The 19,821-nt window shown below is 46.3% G+C and overlaps 1 protein-coding gene across 1 annotated transcript; it reads left to right on the top strand.

Annotated features, from left to right (window-relative positions):
* Nucleotides 1-608: 608 nt before the first annotated feature.
* On the top strand, nt 609-16,062 carry Izumo2 (IZUMO family member 2). Its single transcript, XM_036199098.1, has 7 exons — nt 609-834; nt 915-989; nt 2,605-2,691; nt 2,842-2,862; nt 5,561-5,641; nt 10,105-10,228; nt 16,020-16,062. The coding sequence occupies exons 1-7, from the start codon at nt 609-611 to the stop codon at nt 16,060-16,062; spliced, it is 657 nt and encodes a 218-aa protein (XP_036054991.1).
* The last annotated feature ends 3,759 nt before the right edge of the window (nt 16,063-19,821 follow it).

Here is a 19,821-nt window from a genome sequence, read left to right as displayed (position 1 = left end):
AAGGAGAAGGACTGGAGAAAGAAAGAAGAGAAAGGGGGTGGGGGTGAACCTAGGAGGATTTAGGGGGATAGGAAACGAATATGATCAAAATACAATGCATGTTTATATGAAATTCTCAAAAATTATTTTATATATATATATATATATATATATATATATATATATATATATATATATATATATATATATATATATATATATATATATATTCTGAGACAAGACCTCATTATGTGGCCCTGGCTGTCCTGGAACTCACTATGCAGACCAGGCTGGCCTAGAACTCACAGAGTTCCGCCTGCCTCTGCCTCCATAGAGCTGGGATTAAAGATGTGCACCATCACCATACCCGGCCTCGAAAATTAATAAAATGTTTTTAAGGGAGAAAGAGAAGGAAGAAAAGAAAAGTGAGGGCAAAGGAAGGAAATCAGTTGAATTAGTGAATTAAACGTCAGTAGGACAGGATACTTCAGTCTTTCTCAGGCCCTTGGGGACTTAGAACAGCATCCAGTAGGTGGTCAATAAGTGCGTTAAGTGACTGAATTCCAGAGCGCTAGGTACATCTCGAGAGCGTTCTGGGGCCTCGCCTGTGATGTCACAAAGCACCCACCATGCTCCTGGCCTTGGCGCTCCTGTGCTGCCTGGCCAGTCCCGGCGGCTGGGGTTGCCTGCAATGTGACCAGTCGGTGCTGGTTGCTCTCAACCAGCTGCGCGTGGCCATCATCCCCAAGCGCTTCCACGTAGAAGGGTTGCAGGCCCGCGCTCAGGCCCTGCTGCTGACCATGGAGGGGCCTTTCTTCAGGGACTACGCCATGAACGCCTTCGTAGGGAAAGTGGGTGTGTGCTTGGGTGCTGGGGGAGAGGCTGGGGCCGTGGTGGGCCTCCTGATGTGACGCAGTCTCCCTTCTGGGCTGCAGGCTTGGATCAGCTGGAGAACCTGGCGATCTCCTTCAAGAACCATACCCTGTACATAAAGGTTAACTCTATGACAGGTAGGAGAACCTTCAGCCACCTCCTGGCCTCCCTGTCCGCTTCTCCTCTGGTAGCTAACAAAAGCGCGTCCTTTGTTCTGAGGCAGATGTTTGAGATTCCCGCTTTACAAAGAGGGAGAAAAGCTGAGGCTCAGAGGCCAGGTGACCTGTCCAAAGACACACAGAGTTGAAGATGTGTGCGGGACACTCCTATCTCTACAACGCCCATCACAAGGCGTCGTCCGCCACACACATCTGTTTTCTTGTGCTTCTTAGACACTATAGATTTTATAAATGAAGAGTTTGTCGATAGTTTCCTGCTGAAAGACTACATTTCTCAGCTTCCCTTGCAGACCACGGAAGTCATTTCTGCTGCATAAGAGACGGACCCTATCTTCCTCTGTAGGCATTCTGGCCTTCTGCCCCTCCACAGTGAATAAACATAGTTCCACCTAGGTCAGACCAAGCGCCCCCCGCCTTTCTTTCCGCCTTCTTTCTCCGTACAGCTGTCTTTTAAATAATCTAACATTTGTAGTAACCTCCCATCAATGAGTCTACCTGGGGCCTGTCATCCCAGTAACTCAGGAAGCTGATGTAGGAGGACTATGACTTTGAATCCTATCTCAATTACAGTGAGTTCAAGGCCAGCTTCACAGCTCTTGAGAGGCTGCCAAGCAGCTCTTCCCATGAAGCCTTTCAGAATTCAGATCCTTTTTGGACACTAAATGGGTCATTTTTGCAAAGGACCAAACGAACATCTCTAAGATCTGGACCCCCCCCCCTTTTTTTTTTACTTTCTTAAAATTTAATTTGTATGGGTGTTTTTGCTTGCATGTATTATGTGTTATATGTGTGCAGTACCTGTGGGAGTCACAAGAGGGTCCCAGACCCCCTGGGGCTGCAGTTACAGATGGTTATGAGCCACCATGTGGGTGCTGGGATCTGAACCTAGGTCCTTTGTAAGAACAGCCGTGTTGTTTTGTTTTTGTTTTTGTTTTTTGGTTTTTTTTTACTCTTTGGGGGGCCCACCAACTAGCTCCCAAATAAATCACATATGTAGGCTTATTCTTAATTATAAATGCCTGGCCTTAGCTTGGCTTGTTTCTAGCCAGCTTTCCTTAACTTTAAGTTAACCCAACTACATTTTGCTTCTGGGCTTTTTCCTTTCTCTATTTCTGTATACCTTTTTTGTCCTTCTTACGCTGTGTCTGGCTGTGTAGCTGGGTGGCTGGGTGACTGGCCCCTGAAGTCCTCCTCTCCTGGTTCTCTTGCTCCCTCTTTTTCTCCCAGATTTCTCCTCATATTTATTCTCTCTGCCTGCCAGCCACGCCTATCTTTTCTCTTGCCTTGCTATTGACCATTCAGCTCTTTATTAGACCATCAGGTGTTTTAGATGGGCAAAGTAACACAGCTTCACAGAGTTAAACAAATGCAACATAAAAGAATGCAACATGTTTTTGCAACATTAAAAACAAGTTCCACAGGATAAACAATTGTAACACATCTTAAAATAATATTCTACAACAAGACTGTGCTCTTAACCACTGAGGCATCTCTGAAGCCCAGTTTACTCATTCTGTAAGTGGTTCAAGGCTCGATGGGGCTCTGCACTAATTAGCCTCTGTTCCCTCCTCAGATGATGCTCTGCTGGAAGAGCTGGTGAACCTCAGGGAGCATGCCATCAAGGAACTAAAGAAAGCGCTAAAAGCCTATGAATCAAAAGGTGTTGCCCCAGTCTCCCCAACGTGGTTCCTGCCCCCCAAAGTCATCCTGTGTAACTGACTCCCAGCATCCCCATCGCACCAACATCCCTTCCTCTCCCTTCCCACCATCCATGTCCCATGCCACTCATGTCAGCTCTCTTCTTTTTCAGCCTGTGACCACAAAATTTGCCGTGAGTCCTGCTTTCCTGTTCACCCCCACCCTCCCACACCTTTTCCCCATTCCTCCCACATCAAACTCTAATGCCATACTCATTTTACCACAAAAACATGAACTATGTCATGAAGGGAGGGTGTTTTTCTGCACGTGTGCACGCATATGCATGCATGCTTTTAGAAGCCAATGGTATCATGATACCTTGGGTATCATGCCCCAGTAACCATCCACCATGTTATTTTTAGTTATTTTTAATTTTGGTGTATGAGTGTTTTCATGAATGTATGTCTGTGCACAATGTAAGTGCAGTGCCCATGGAGGCCAAAAGAAGCCATCAGATTCCCTGGAACTGGAGTTAGAGATGGCTGCAAGCCACTATGTAACTCCATGATAGGATCTGAGCTTGGGTCTTCTGTTGTTTGAATCATAGATGATCTTTTAATAATAATTAAAAAACAAAAAACAAACCCAGAGCCAGATATCAGGGTGAAAGCTGAAAGATCAGAGAAGCAGAACAGGCAGCCACTAGTTCTTACCTCTACAAAATCCTCAGCCTATAAGATAGTGAGTTCCTGCTTCTTCATGCCTTATGTACCTTTCTCTTCCCTGCCATATTATTTCCTGGGATTAAAGGCATGAGTGCTTCCCAAGCAAAGGCATGAGATTTTAAGTGCTGGGATTAAGGGTGTGTGCCACCACTGCCTGATCTCTATGTCTAATCTAGTGGCTGGCTCTGTCCTCTGATCCTCAGGCAAGTTTATTAGGGTGCACAATATATCACCACAGTCTTCCACAGGATTAGTAAATGCTTTTAACTCCTGAGCCATCTCTTTAGCCCCCACCTTGGCTTTTGAGACAGGGTCTCATAGTGTCTCAAAGGCCACCGATTAGACTGGCTGCCCAGGAACCCCCTGTCGTGCCTCCTCAGAGCTGAGATTATGAGCACACACCACCACGTTCAACTTTCTTGTTCTAAGCATCTTATCCACTGAGTTATCTCTGCCTCCCCTCCCCCATTGCTTCTTATTTTGACACAAGTTCTCACTCTGTAACCCGTGCTGACCTAGAACTCAGGATAATCCTCCTGCCTCAGTCTCTGCAGTGCTGTTATTTCATGAGGCACCACATTATTATTATTATTATTATCCTATTTTATTAGGATGTATGTGTGCACAATACACATGTGGAGGTCAGAAGATAAGTTACAGTAGTTGGTTCTCTCTTTCTTCCCTATGGGTCTCTGGGATTGAACTCAGGTCACCAGTCTCGGTGGCAAGCACCTTTACCAGCTGTTCCATCTCACTAGCTGCTCAAGATTGACTTTTGGGGGTCTTACGAAAATGGTGTGAACTGGGGCCTTGGGGCATCTGTAGTTGTGGGTGCCATAGGGTGTGTGGCATTGACAAACTCCACATCTCAATGGCTCAATGTGACAAGTGCTGCTGTCACAGCTACATCCACAGGGAGTCCTGTAACTCTTCAAACTTCCGCTGCCCCATGCTAGTGGTTAACACTGGCCTCTGGAACTAGGAAAGTACACAGGAAGTTTTGTGGCCTGGCATGACACCCACCACACTTTTCATTTTCCTCTGATTCAGTGTAGGACATGTGGGAGCGACTCACTACAAAAGGATCCTGTGAAATGTCTTCCTGTTTGCACAGGAAGAGAGGACCCAGGTGAACCTGCACCATGCCCACCTTTGCCAGACAAAGCTCCAAGACTAGAAAGTAGCAGATTCAAAAACTAATAAATGTTGAGGCCGACAAGACAGCTCAGGAGGTAGAGGTGCTTGTTAGCTAGCTTAACCTGAGTTCACTCTTCAGCGCCCACACAAGGAAGGAGAGCAGACTCATGTAAGTTGTTCACTGAGCTCTGTTCGTGTACGTGTGTGTGCATTGCACACACCAGGAAACACATAAAATGTAAAATGACAGCAACCAAGAGATGTTTGCTTAAGTGTCTACAAATGGGAAGAAACAGATGGCCAACCTTAATCTGCCATAGGAACTACTGAGGGGGCTGAGGCAAGAATGTCTCAAGTTCAAAGCTAACCTGGGTAACTTAGCAGAATGCTGTTTCCGGATTTAAAAAAGTGGTCTTTGTGATATAGACCAGTGGTAGTCTCTACCTAGAATCCCCAGTGAGGGACTGAAGCATGGCTCAGTGATAGAGCTCTTGCCTAATACTCAAGACCTTGGGTTCAGTCCTCAGCACTCTGCCTCATATCCTATGATCAGGTGACCTGGCCTATGGAAATTCCATTTGACTCTTCAATGATAGAAAAATCATTTCTTGAGTGATTGTGTTGCTTTAATACCAGCACTCAGGAGGCAGAGGCAGGTGGATCTCTTAGTTCAAGACCAGCATGGTTTAGAGAGTGAGTTCCAGGACAGCCAGGGCTACACAGAGAACCCTGTCTCAGAAGAGAAGAAGAAGAGGAGGAGGAGGAGGAGGAGGAGGAGGAGGAGGAGGAGGAGGAGGAGGAGGAAGAAGAAGAAGAAGAAGAAGAAGAAGAAGAAGAAGAAGAAGAAGAAGAAGAAAAGAAGAAAAGAAGAAGAAATCATTTCTCACATGAATCATTGCTGTCCCAGGCAGTGACTCTTCTGATGTTTAGAGGCCCAGGGGACCCCATTCTCTTTGTGCCTTGTTCCTCCCTGCTCTTGCCAGTTCCTGGGGTGTGCTTTTCTCCACTTTTCCCTTCCCCTCTGCCCAGGCATGCTCAAAGAGGAGGTCCTGGACTGTTTACATTGCAAGAAAATCACCCCCAAATGCATCCGAGAGAAGTATTGCTATGGTAAGATGTGGGTTTGGAAAGGCAGGGGTGGCCTGTGAGAGACAGTCATGTTCCTGTAGAGGTGGTTTCAAGGCTCCTCACAGTCCTTGTCCCTGTGGAGGTGGGTTTCAGGGCTCCCCATAAGCACTTGGGAGGCTGAGGCAGGAGGATCTGGAGTTCAAGGCCAGCCTGAGCTACATAGCTCCTGTCTGCAACTCTGCCCTGGAGTAGAATGAAGAGACAAGTAGATTCCTGAAGCTCACTGACCAGCCTGGATGAATTTGTAAGCACTAGGTTCAGTGAGAGACCCTATATCAAAATCAGGTTAGAGAGGGACTGAAGAAAACACTTGACATTGACCTCTGTCACACACACACACACACACACACACACACACACACACACACACACACAATTAAGATGTATTTTAAGGACTGGTAAATGGCTCATTGGTTAAGAGCACTGACAGTTCTTTCAGTGGAACCATGTTGGATTCCCAGCCCCCAGATGGCAGCTCACATGTCTGTAACTCCAGTTCTAGAGGATGACATTGTTCCAGGCAGCTGAAGGTAACCACATGTACTTCCCAGACCCACAAAGACACATAATTTTAAATATATATTTTAAAAGATACTATCTGTGAGTCTACAGAGCAGGTTCAGCTAGGGCTACATAGAAAAACCCTATCTCAAAAAAAAAAACCCAAAACGAGAGAGAGAGAGAGAGAGAGAGAGAGATCCTATCTCAGAAAACAAAGTTTATGTTTAGATATTTGTTGTTGTTGTTGTTGTTTACCCTTTGCTCTATTGCTCTTTTGGGGGCCAGCCACCTAGATCCCAAATAAATCACACATGGAGGCTTATTCTTAATTATGAATGCCCGGTCTTAGCTTGGCTTGTTTCTAGCCAGCTTTCCTTAACTTAACCCATCTACCTTTTGCCTTTTTCCTTTCTTTTACTTTGGTATATCTTACTTTCACCCCTACTCTGTGACTGCCTGGCTGGGGGGTGGGTAGCTGATGCCTGGAGTCCTCCTCTCCTTGTTCTTGCTCCTCCTTCTATTTATTCTCTGCCGGCCAGCTCCACCTACCCTTTCTCCTGCCTTGCTATTGGCCGTTCAGCTCTTTATTAGACCATCAGGTGTTTTAGACAGGCACAGTAACACAGCTTCACAGAGTTAAACAAATGCAACATAAAGGAATGCAACACATCTTTGCATCATTAAACCAATGTTCCACAGCATAAACAAATGTAACACATCTTAAAATATTCTACATTCCCCCTTTTTGCCTAAATAAAAATGAAAGATTTTAACTTTAACATAGTAAAACTATCTACAACAAAAACAGTTATCAAATAAGAATTAATTTACAATATTCAGTCCATTTGTATTTTGCAAATTCAGAGAAAACACTCCTCCATCTTAGTGACTCTAAAGTTTTATATCTAATTTACTTTCTATCATAATTAAGGAAAACTGCAGCTGTAACTACCTAGTCTTTAACTTTATCAAAGACCCAGAAGGAATTAATAACAACAGAGACATCTGCCTGGACAGTCACCCAAAGTTCCTCTGCAATGTTGGGGCATCCATCTTCAGCCTACAGGCCTAGAAGGTCTGGCAGACTTTTCAGTGAAGCAGAAAATTTGGAGGACCGTCCTGCCTTGTATTGTCAAAGTTCATCAGTCGCTTTCCTCTGTGTCTGGCAGAATGTCTGGCAGACTCTTCTGTGAAACAGGAATCTGAAAGGACTGTTTTGCCTTGTTTTGGCAAAGTTCAGCAGTCACTTTCCTGTGGATCCTGTGTGTCCAGTCTGCACAGCACACAGTCAAGCAGTCAAGGCAAAAGCAGTTTCTTGCCCAAATGGCTAACCTTGCCACAATGAAAGCAAACTCCTATGGAGTTTCTTCAGTGCAAACCATCCATTTATGAAGTAAAGCGGTGCTGCCAGGAGCAGATGTGTCTTGTTGACATGAAAACCTTAAGTTATTAAACATCTTAAATGCCATCCTCTGTAGATATTTGAAGTGTTTGAAAAGCATCTGCTTGTCTAGAATACCTGTTTAACCTTGAAGACATACCTAATGAGACTACAAGTTGATTATTGTAGATTGACTACTAATCTCATTGTTCTTTTCTTTTTAGCTGAGGCTCGAACCCAGGGCCTTGGGCTTGCCAGGCAAGCGCTCTACCACTGAGCTAAATCCCCAACCCCTAACTTCATTTCTTAATGATGCCTTAAGCTCATTTAAATGAGCTATATAAGCACAATACCCCAAATAAGAGCAGAAACATACATACAGTGTAACAAAATTAAATTTGTGTCAATATACCAAATCCATGCCAATGGAAAATATCTGAGATTAACAGTTGTCTTGTTATCAAACATTCCCCTAAATGGTAACAAACATCCATGACCCACCAAATAACCAAAAACCTCCCACAACCCAAGTCTTGGGAATGTGGACATCATTTCTCTAAACTGCTTCCTGTTGTCTGTGGGCAAAGGCATTTTTAGTGTCCTGGAGAGAAATTTTGAGATAATGGCTAAGTCCTGGGAAGACCAGCTATAATATTTGTTGCTAGATATCACCTGTCAAGATTCAGGAGGTCTCCCTTGATCAAACCTGATCCATTTTATTCCTGCAGGAATCCACAGCCTCTCATCTCCGGTGGGAACAAAAGCAAAAGCTCCTCTCCAAAGCATTTTTGACTTCCATTTGACAAATATATTTTTCACTTCTTTTTTTAAAGTTAAGACAGCCCTAAAGTATCTAGGTTGCTTCAATTTTGCAGTCCTGTTCACAGTCCAATGTCTCTCAGCAGCTGCCTTTGCTTATCAATATTCAAAAATTTCAAAATCAATACAATAACATATAGAATCCAGACTCCCTGTGTATTTCCCATCTTATGTGGCTTTTTCCTTTTACATTACATTGTGATGGCAGCTTACAGTTCAGAGGTTCAGTCCATTATCATCATGGTGGAAAGCACAGTGACATGCAGGCAGACACGGTGCTGGCTACATCTTGATCAGAAGGCAACAGACACTGAGCAAAGTTTAAGCAAAGGAGACCTCAAAGCCTGCCCCCACAGTGGCACACTTCCCTCAAGAAGGCCACACCTCCCAATAGTGCCACTCTCTATGAGCTTATGGAGGGCAATTACATTCAAACTACTACATACAGGGACACCCCTGACACATGCCTAGCCTCAGCAGCTTTCCTTAGCCATTAGGGAGATCTATAACCCCTTTCTTCTATCCTTGATTCTAAAGCCAGAACCACATGGCTGAAGCTGCCAAGTTCTGCTGATTGCTGGAGCTGGAAGTTGGCTCTCTCAAATACATTTTCATCAGACATAGTTTCCTTCCCTGCTTAAGCTTTGCTTTAATTCCTTTGCACAGATTGGAAACTTAGCTGGGTGGGGTCTTCCCTGAGGTCACCATTCCTTTTATTCCACTTAGCATCAGGCTGCTCTTTAATCTTTTAACCTCCTTGAGCACTGCACATAGCTCCATTCTATTCCTGGTGCTCCTTTTCTCCTCAAACTGCACATTTTGCCCAGCTTGCTCCTTCTCATTGTAGATCTGCATACAAGTGGCCACTGTGCCACTGTTAATACTAGGCTGTCTTCAAATCTCCTTCACCAATACCATTAATTCAAAACTCTTCAATTTAACCTCAGGACCAGGGCAGACAGCAACCACAGTCTTTACCAAAATATCACAAGAACAGTCTCTAGGCCACTACTAATACTATTACTCTCTGAAACCTCTTGAACCAGGCTGCCATAACCTCTCGGCATCACTGCACCACTGTCTCCACACTTCTACTAATATAGCCCACTAAGACCCACTTAAAGTGTTCAACTGTTTTCTTAATCCAAAGTCAAAAAGTCTGCACTCCACCAACAAGCAATATGGTCAGACTTGTCACAGCAATATCCTGCTCACTAGTACCAACTTCTGTCTTAGTGTTCTAGTGCTGTGAAGAAACACCATGAACAAGGCAACTCTTATAAAAGAAAGCATTTAATTGGGCCGGTTTACAGTTCAGAGGTTCAGTCCATTGTCATCATGGTGCAAAGCATGACGGCGGCCAGTCAGCCATGGTGCTGGAAAAGGAGCTTTCCTCCTTTTTAAGAGACAGGGTCTCATTCTGTATCCCAGAATGCCCTCAGCTCAGAGTAGTCCTCCTGCCTCAGTGTCCCAAGTGTTCAGATTACAGTTGTGAACCACCACACCCAGTTCTTTCCTTGGCTTTGGATCCAACTTCTTGCTTCCCTCCCATATCCAACAAGAAATGAGGTTGACTTAGGCCTGGTTTTGGCTGTTACTGGGACAGACTAAGCTGTGGTGTTCACCATGGTGAATGGTCCTTGAGAGCCTGGCACAGCACTAAGTGGTGAGCCAGGTGAACAGGTGGGGTGGGGGGGTTACAGGGGTGGTGGTTTGGTACTGAGTTCCACTTCCAACTGTCCAGTGGATGGGCAGCCCCGCATGACTCTCAGGTTCCAGTCGGACAGCAACCTGAAGAACATGGTGTTGGTGGGCGACTTGGTGGCAGTGGGACTGGCTATCCTAACCTTCCTGGTCATCCTGATCGCGTGAGTCACCCCTGACCCTCTAAGTCCCTCAAACATGGGTACCACCCAGGTGTGGTGGTCCCCTACTCTGACCCCAGCACTTGGGAGGCTTGAAGTGGGGGGATGGCCATAAGTTCAAGGCCAGTCTAAGCAACACAGCAAGATGCTATCTCAGAAACTGGGGAAAGGTGGGATGTGGCTCAGTTAGTAGTTGCCTAGCACGATCAAAGTCATGGGTTTGATCCCTAGTACTGGATAAATCAAGTATGGTATGACACAAACTTGTCATCACAGCACTTGGGAAGGGGAGGAAGGAGGATCAGAAGTTCAAGGTCTCCTTTGGCTAAATAGTGAGTTTGAGGCCAGCCTGAGCTACATGAGACCCTATCTCAAAAAAGAAAGAAATGGGGTGGGGGAGTGAGGAATGAAGGAAGAAAAAATCGATGCATAAAGGGGTCTTTGGTCGCCCCCCCCCCAATCACTATGTCCTTCAGTTCCCCTCTTGCTTTTTTAAATTCTTCTGTCTTTCCTTCCCTCTCACCCTCTTTTATAAGGCATTTTTTTTCTTTTTGGTTTTTTGAGACAGGGTTTCTCTGTGTAGCCCTAGCTATTCTGGGACTCACTCTGTAGACCTCAAACAGATCCACCTGCCTCTGCCTCCTGAGTGCCAGGATTAAAGGTGAGTACTGCCACCAGCAGCAAGATAATATTTTTAGTTATGTGTATGTTTGTGTGTCTGTCTGGGAAGTGTGTGCATGTGGGTGCAGGGCCCACCAGAAGACGGCATGGGATGCCTGTTAGCTGGAGTTGAGTTGGTTGTGAGCCACCATTTGGCACTGGAAACCGAACTTGGTTCTCTGTACGAGCAGTAAGTGCTCTGAACCACTGAGCATCGCCCCGGCCTTTCTGTCCCTCTCTTTTCCGTACTTTTTCTCTCTCCCTCTCTCCCCCTTTCTCCCTGTGCCTCTCACTTTCTCTTTCCTGCACCCCTAAGTCACAAAGGTGCAAAGCACCCCAGCTTTATGTCCTACCTTTGTGAGTCCCTTCTTCCATGAAAAGAAGGAGGAGGAAGAAGAAGCTGGATGTAATGGCGCACGCCTTTAATCCCAGCATTCAGGAGGCAGAGGCTGGTGGATCTCTGTGAGTTCAAGGCCAGCCTGGTGGTCTACAGAGTTCCAGGACAGCCAGAGCTACATAGTGAGACCTTGTCTGAAAAAATACAGAAAAAAAGGTGAATGTACTGATCAAAACCAGCGTTTGTCCTAGCTGTATTGTTACTATATATTCTTCACCAATATTGTTATTTTTTACTGGCATATATTATGGTACATGTTTTTGAGACAGTCATACCCCTGATTCACATACACCGAGCTACCCTCAGATTCTCTATGTATGACTTTGGGATTACTAGTCATCAGCCTCCACATCCCCAGGCCTGAGATTACAGGTGCCTGCCCAGCTACCATTAACTTTTTTCTTTCTTTTTATGGTTTTTTTGAGACAGGGTTTCTCCATGTAGTTTTGGTGCCTGTCCTGGATCTCACCCTGTTTGATTTTTTTTTGAAACAGTGTTTCACTATATAAATTTTGACTGATCTAGCACAACCAACCTTCCTCTCTCCAGTTCTGGGAATAAAGGCAAGTGCTACCATACCCCACTATTGGGATTTTGATACAGGGTCTCATATACCCCAAGCTAATCTGGAACTCACCTTCTGTCTCAGACTCCTTAGTGCTAGGATGATAAGCATTAGCTTGGCATTAATGATGAAACTTAACAGCTCATGGTACATAGCCAGGGTGCACAGGAGGGGCACCTCTACCTATGAGATTGCTTAGAGCCATAGAAATTTATTCTTAGGAGGGCTAGGAGCATGGCTCAAGAGGTAGAGCCCCTGCTTAAAATCCCCTAGTGAGGGGCTGGGGGTGTGGCTCAGTGGTAGAGCCCCTGCCTAGAATCCCCCAGTGAGGGGCTGGGGTGTGGCTCAGTGGTAGAGCCCCTGCCTAGAATCCCCCAGTGAGGGGCTGGGGTGGGACTCAGTGGTAGAGTCCCTGTCTAGAATCCCCCAGTGAGGGGCTGGGGTGTGGCTCAGTGGTAGAGCCCCTGTCTAGAATCCCCCAGTGAGGGGCTGGGGCATGGCTCAGTGGTAGAGGCCCTGTCTAGAATCCCCCAGTAAGGGGCTGGAGTGTGGCTCAGTGGTAGAGCCCCTGCCTAGAATCCCCCAGTGAGGGGCTGGGTGTGGCTCAGTGGTGGAGCCCCTGTCTAGAATCCCCCAGTGAGGGGCTAGGATGTGGTTCAGTGGTAGAGCCCCTGCCTAGAATCCCCCAGTGAGGGGCTGGGGTGTGGCTCAGTGATAGAGCCCCTGCCTAGAATCCCCCAGTGAGGGGCTGGGGTGTGGCTCAGTGGTAGAGACCCTGCCTAGAGTCCCCCAGTGAGGGGCTGGGGTGTGGCTCAGTGGTAGAGCCCCTGCCTAGAATCCCCCAGTGAGGGGCTGGGGTGTGGCTCAGTGATAGAGCCCCTGCCTAGAATCCCCCAGTGAGGGGCTGGGGTGTGGCTCAGTGGTAGAGACCCTGCCTAGAGTCCCCCAGTGAGGGGCTGGGGTGTGGCTCAGTGGTAGAGCCCCTGCCTAGAATACCCCAGTGAGGGGCTGGGGTGTGGCTCAGTGGTAGAGCCCCTGCCTAGAATCCCCCAGTGAGGGGCTGGGGTGGGGCTCAGTGGTAGAGTCCCTGTCTAGAATCCCCCAGTGAGGGGCTGGGGTGTGGCTCAGTGGTAGAGCCCCTGTCTAGAATCCCCCAGTGAGGGGCTGGGGCATGGCTCAGTGGTAGAGGCCCTGTCTAGAATCCCCCAGTAAGGGGCTGGGGTGTGGCTCAGTGGTAGAGCCCCTGCCTAGAATCCCCCAGTGAGGGGCTGGGGTGTGGCTCAGTGGTAGAGCCCCTGCCTAGAATCCCCCAGTGAGGGGCTGGGGTGTGGCTCAGTGGTAGAGCCCCTGTCTAGAATCCCCCAGTGAGGGGCTAGGGTGTGGTTCAGTGGTAGAGCCCCTGCCTAGAATCCCCCAGTGAGGGGCTGGGGTGTGGCTCAGTGATAGAGCCCCTGCCTAGAATCCCCCAGTGAGGGGCTGGGGTGTGGCTCAGTGGTAGAGCCCCTGCCTAGAATCCCCCAGTGAGGGGCTGGGGTGTGGTTCAGTGGTAGAACCCCTGCCTAGAATCCCCCTAGTGAGGGGCTGGGGTGTGGCTCAGTGGTAGAGCATTTGAGTAACCTGCCTGAGGCCTATGTTCAGTTACCACCATCACCTGAAGTTATTATCTGGGGCTGCCCAGATGGCTGGGGGATAAAGTCACTTGCCTGATAACCCGAGTTGGCTCCCCAGGACCCACATGGTGGAAGGAGAAAGCTGGCCCCCACTTGTCCTCTGATCTCCACATGCATGCCATAGCGGGGACACACACACACACACACACACACACACACACACACACACACACACACGAATGAAGGAATGAATAAAGAAACGTAAAACATTTACAGATTTGAATTTGTAGCCAGACACTCTATGTCAGGAGGCCCTCAAGGTGGACTGCTTATTCCACACCTGTCTCTCAGCTGCCTTTAGCTGCTAGCAATGCTGGACATTCCTTAGTTTGTGTCTTCCAGCCAAGCTTTGCTTCTGACTTTATGTAATTGGAGTCCTGGGCCAGCAGATCCCAAATTACTGGGTTAACCACTTCCCCCCAAGGGAAGTAAACAGAAGTCCCTAGTGAGTAGGAAAGAAGACATTCTCATTCACAGTGGGCATGTTGGGGAGATGAAATTAAAGATTGGCATTCAAACAGCGGAGGACCTGGGGAGGGGAGGGCGATGAGCAGATAGGGTCTTGCCGGGGTGTGGTTGGCTGGTCATTAATCTCAGGCCTGCTTCTGCAGGGTTGTATGAAGAAGTCTAAGTGTTTGAAAGAACAAGACTTCCCCATGACATCACTCCTGCTCAGTGTGAGCTTGTCCTGGCATGATCTTATTTTTTCTGTTTTCAATTTTCTTGAGACAGGGTTTCTCTGTATAACAGCCCTGGCTGTCCTGGAAGTCACTTTGTAGACCAGTCAGTCCAGCCTTGAACTCACAGAGATCAGCCCGCCTCAGTTTTGGGCTGATCTTTTTATTTTTATTTTTATGTATATGGGATTTTTTTCCTACATGTAAGTTTGTGCACCATGTGCCTGCCTGGTGTCTTCAGACACCAGAAGAGGTCATTGGATCCCCTGGGACTGGAGTTACCAATAGTTGTGAACCACCATATAGGTGGAGGGAACCAAACCTGTGTCCCCTGGAAGAGAAGTTAATGCTCTTAACCACTGAGCCACCTCTCCAGCCCACTCATCCCTGCCATGTTCCTGTTACCCAAGGAGACCAAAGGCTTAGGACAATGACCAGAGACCTCTAGCTGATCTGGAACAGGACACTGTGCACAGCTGACAGTAGCTCAGTTCCTCTAGATTTGCATCTTCAGTTTGTAAGTGGAAGAGATGGGGTCTGACCAGAGTCTAGGTAGCTAACCCCTGAGATTGACCATGTGTGCACAGGTAAGCAGGAGAGATGGATACAAACTGAAGACAGAGATGCCAGGCTTTCAGCTTACTTTTTGTTTGGCTCTATTTGGTTTTGGGGGCTAGGATCTCATGTAGCCCAGGCTAGTCTCAAAATCAGTGTAGCTGAGAATGCCCTGCCTCTACCTCCCTAGTGCAGAGGTGACCACCGTGTCTCACTTATTTAGTGCTGGGGGTGGACTCCAGGCTTTGGTGTGCTGGTGAGCACTTTACCCACTGAATCCCATGGCCAGCCTCATTTCACTGTTGGTTTGGGCCCAGACAGTGGCATCTAAGTTCCTAATCATCAGGTAAGCTTTTTTTTTCCTCCCTGAGACACAGTGAGGCCTCACCTTTCTCATATAATGATACCAGTGTTTAGATACAACCTGGACCCAAACTCAGGATGATGTCAGCTTGCCTTAATTACACCTGCAATGATTGTTTCCAAATAAGGCCACTTGGGCAAGCGCTGGGCACTGGGAAGTGGGAGACAGAGCTTGGGGGGCGGTGCTGTTCAGTCATGGTTCTCCATCTCTGTCCTTTCGTTATTTCTCCTTCTGTCCATTGTTTTTCCTTGTTCCTGGAAAATTCCCTTGATTTCACATTCTCCCAGGCATACCAGAAACTAACAATGTCTCTGGCTGAGCCCCTGGTGTGTGTGTTAATTCCAGCCTTCAGCATCCTGCCATCTATCTGTCTGTCTGTCTATCTATCTATCTGTCTATTATCTATCATCTATCTATTATCTATCTACCATCTATCTTTTATCTATCATCTATCTATCTATCATCTATCTATCTATTATCTATCATCTATCTATCTATTATCTATCTATCATCTATCTATCTATCATCTATCTGTTATCTATTATCTATCTATCATCTACCTACCTATCATGTGTGTGTGTGTGTGTGTGTGTGTGTGTCTGTCTGTCTGTCTGTCTGTGGCAGAACAGGCATGTGGAGGTCAGAGGACAACTCTCTAGAGGCTGTTCTCATCTTCAACGTGGGTCCTGAGGATCAAATTCAGATGGGCAGCTTATTGGCAGCTTTCTTTACCTTCTGAGCCATCTCACAACACTAATTTTTGGATTTTTCGAGATATGGTCTCACTCTGTACCCAAGGATAGCCTGGAACTGAGGACAACCCTCTTGTCTCAGCCTCCCAAGTGCTGTGATCACAGGTATATCCACCTGATCCATTTTAACCCTCCTCTTTTTCCTTCTGACCAGGGCTTGTACATATAGACAAAACCGAAAACTCCTGCTGAAGTAGGCCAGTGACTTTGGTGTTTGTAAAAGGAAAATAAATTTAATAAAATCAGTGGCAATTCCTTAGTGTTGTCCATTCCCTGTGGATACTCAGTAATTTGGTTTTACAAGGTGGTGTGTGTGTGGGGGGGGGGGGTACTGGGCATTGAACATGCTGCCAAGCATTCCACCCTGAGCTACATCCCCAGCTCCTTTTACATTTTTGGTTTTGTGTGTGTGTGTGTGTGTGTGTGTGTGTGTGTGTGTGTGTGTGTGTAGGGGGAACTGTATTTTTTTTTTTTTTTAAGACAGAGTGTGATGGTTAGTGATGTCAACTTGACAGAACCTAAAATCATGTGGAAGATGGGCCTCTGGGCATGTATATGAGGGGTGTTATCTTGACTGCATAAATTGAGGTGTGAAGAATTGCCCACTGTGGGTGGCACCATCCCCTTAGTAGAAAAGAGCAACAAGCATAACATGAAATCGTTTTAAAGAAATAAAAAGAAACAAAAGGAACGACAGACAGAAGGAAAAAGAAAGAAGATGCGAGGGAGGCAGGCATGGAAGGAGGGAAGAAAAAGCAGGCAAAAGGAATTTAAGGAGGTAGAGAATTCACATAGTTTGGGTCCCCTTGGCACAGGAAACTACATTTCCCAGAAGTCTCTGCTCTTGCATAAGTGTCTGTGACCTTGGAGTCCATCGTCCTGCACGGATTTGCTAAAGGCTGGAAAAAAGTATATTTATCAACACCAAATTCCCATTTGCCAAAGCTTTCAGTCCAGCTTGTTGTCATTGTAGAGTCTTGTACACTCCCAGTCGAGCGGTTAGACTGGACCTTGGGCTCCCACTCAATGAATTCTGGGAATTGTAGTTCCTGCCTGCAGCCCGCGCAGGCACACTTCGCCACAGGACAGTGACTAATGGAGGAGTTTTAAGCTGTTGGTCACTCAGTCTTCTCGGCAGCAGGTCACCCGCTACAGCCTTGAGCTATTCCAGGAGCTTGGCAGCATTTTAGGCTCCGGGTTAGTAATAACTTTGCTTCTTTTCATGAGACAGGGTCTTATGTTGTCTAGGCTAACCTCAGCTCAGTCTGTAGCGGAGGATGACCTTAAACTCCTGATCCTCCTTCCACCATCTCCCAAGTGACAGACGTGAACCTCACATCCAGTTTATGTGGTGCTGGGCATTGAACCCAGGATTTTGTGCGTGCCAGGCAAGCACTCTGCCCTCTACCGAGGGAGCTACATATGTGATTTGGGTTTGTCTTGTTTTACTGTTTTTTGGTTTGTTTGGTTGGTTTTCTTTCTTTCTTTTTTTTTTTTTTTTTTTGTTTGTTTGTTTGTTTGTTTTAACCGATTTTTTAAAAGTGTTTTTTGTGGCCTGGAGAGATGGATCAGAAGTTAAGAGCACTGGCTGCTCTTCCATGAGATCTGGTGTCTTCTTCTGGCCTGCAGTCATACATTCTGTATACATAATAATAAATAAATAAATCTTTTTTTTAATAAGTTTTTTTGTTTTTGTTTTTATGTACATTGGGATTTTGCCTGCATGTATGACTCTGTGAGTGTGTCAGATCCCCTGGAACTAGAGTTACAGTTGTGAACTGCCATGTGGGTGCTGGGTATTGAACCCCAGGGCCCTTTGGAAGAATGGCCAACCGCTGAGCCATCTCTCCAGCCGCCCCCCTCCCGCCCCCTATTTTTTATTTATTTATCTATTTATTTTTATTTTTTTATTTTTAGGGTTTCTTTTTTCTTTATTGCTTTGTTTCCTTTGGTGTTTTGTTTGTTTGGGAAGGTGGGAGTGCGACAGTCTTACTAAGGAGCCCCAGAGAACTTGCTATATAGAGCACTCTAGTCACAACCTCCTGCCCCCACCCTCCCATCCCTCGTCTACCCCCCACCCCTGTGCCTCTGCCTCCCAAGGGCTGGGATTAAAGACCTGTGCCACTATGGCCGGCCTTTGCTTTGGTGTTTTGTTTTGTTTTGTTTTGTTTTTTCCCAGCATAATAGTTTTATTGATTATTTGGAAATTACATCATGCACCCAATAACACTCCCTTTCCAGTCCTCCCAGATCCATCCCCCTACCCTCATGCCTCCCCCCACCAAAAACAGAAGAGAAAAACCCGCATATCCAATTTGTGTCTTGCCAATTCTCACTGCAGTGTGGTCAAACTCCCCATGGCCAGTGCCTTGAAGAAAGCAGGTCCTTCCCCACCTGACTCCCAGCAGAGGCCATCAATGTGGAGATCACTTCATCATCTTTATCACACTTGTTTTTTAAACAAAAACAGATTAGAATTGGTTTTTCAAGACAGGGTTTCTCTGTGTAGCCCTGGCTGTCCTGGATCTTTCTCTGTAGACCAGGCTGGCCTCGAACCAGAGATCTGCCTGCCTCTGCCTCCCGAGTGCTGGGATTGAAAGTGTGATGTGATTTGTTGTTGTTGTTGTTGTTGTCCGATATAAATGATCACTTTTGTGCCTCCTGTGCTGGTAGAGGGGAATTACTGGTTTCGAGAAACACGCCATCACTGTGCTGTGCCAGTTGTGCTGGAAATGGAGTAACTCAAGCCAAGGCAACTAACTGCCTTACAAAATGGAGCGATGGGAGAATTCCCACTACCCACACCTACTCAGCCCCTGAGTGCGGCATCTGGCCTTAATTCTTGTTTCCCATCACCCTCTGTGGGAATCTTGCCTGAGAGTTTCCCAAGGGTACAAAGCCTGTGCGGAAACTTGTTTGGGAAAAATCGGGCACACTGGGAAATTGCTTAATCGAAAATTTGCATTTGTCAATCACTGTGCCTTTGGAAGCTTCCTCAGGGTGTTTGGAGGATATGGAAATCAACGTGCTGAATGTGTAAATTGGAGAAGAATAAAAATGCCCTAGGCTAAGAGAGGGTGTCTCAGATCATGAGAGGCTGAGTCTCCCTGCAGCTGGAAAGGCTAAGACACCCTCAAAGTGTGTTGTGTCGCCTTCCTGTGAACCCGTGTGAACCCACACCTGCTCAACAACATTTGGCTGCCCAACCCGAGGCTTGAAGAACAGTGGATCCAGACACGTTTGGGGACTGGAGGAATTCACTCTCAGGGTGAGAGGACTCCAGGATCGGCAGGGTCATGGGGAATTTAAACTCCCCATCTCAGGACAACAAAATGTACAGTTGCTAAAATGCTTGTCAAAACAAAAAGCAGTAATTGTACAATTTTTAAAGACAGAAATAGAATGGCTCCTGAGACAGGAAATAAATCAAGGAAAAAGACTTTTCTCAGTAGATAAAAGAGAAAGAAATCTTCCTGATAGAGAAGAGGGAAGAAAAGGAAATAAAAGGAAATTTCCCGATGGAAAGGGAGAAATGCTTAATCAAGAAAAAAGGATGTTCACAGTAAAAGGGGGAAATATTGAATCAAGGCCTAAAAATTAAAAGGCCCTGTAAAAGAAAGGAAAGAAAAAAGTCTCTTCCCAGTAAAAACAGAGGAAGAAAAAAAGGCTCTTTTGGATATAAAAATTTCAGGATAGCTGAAACTCAGCACTCTCCCTGCCAGTCAGCACAGAACTGCGGCATCTGAATTACAAAGAATGACAGTCAATTAATGTTTAATTTTCATAGTAAATGAAGTGAAAGAACAAAGTCATGATTTTAAACTATATATTGGTTTTGCTCTTCTCTGATCATTACTGAGAATTTGGCTCTGCTCTTTAAGTTGCTTTCTAGAAATTCTTGGTTAAATTCTATAACACCTGAAACATAATGGGTGGTTAGGTTATTGGATAGTGTG

This window comes from Onychomys torridus, chromosome 1 (assembly GCF_903995425.1).
Source record: "Onychomys torridus chromosome 1, mOncTor1.1, whole genome shotgun sequence".
NCBI lineage: Eukaryota > Metazoa > Chordata > Mammalia > Rodentia > Cricetidae > Onychomys > Onychomys torridus.
The sequence above is the reverse complement of the archived record's forward strand: the minus strand, read 5'-3'. Positions and strand labels throughout refer to the sequence as shown.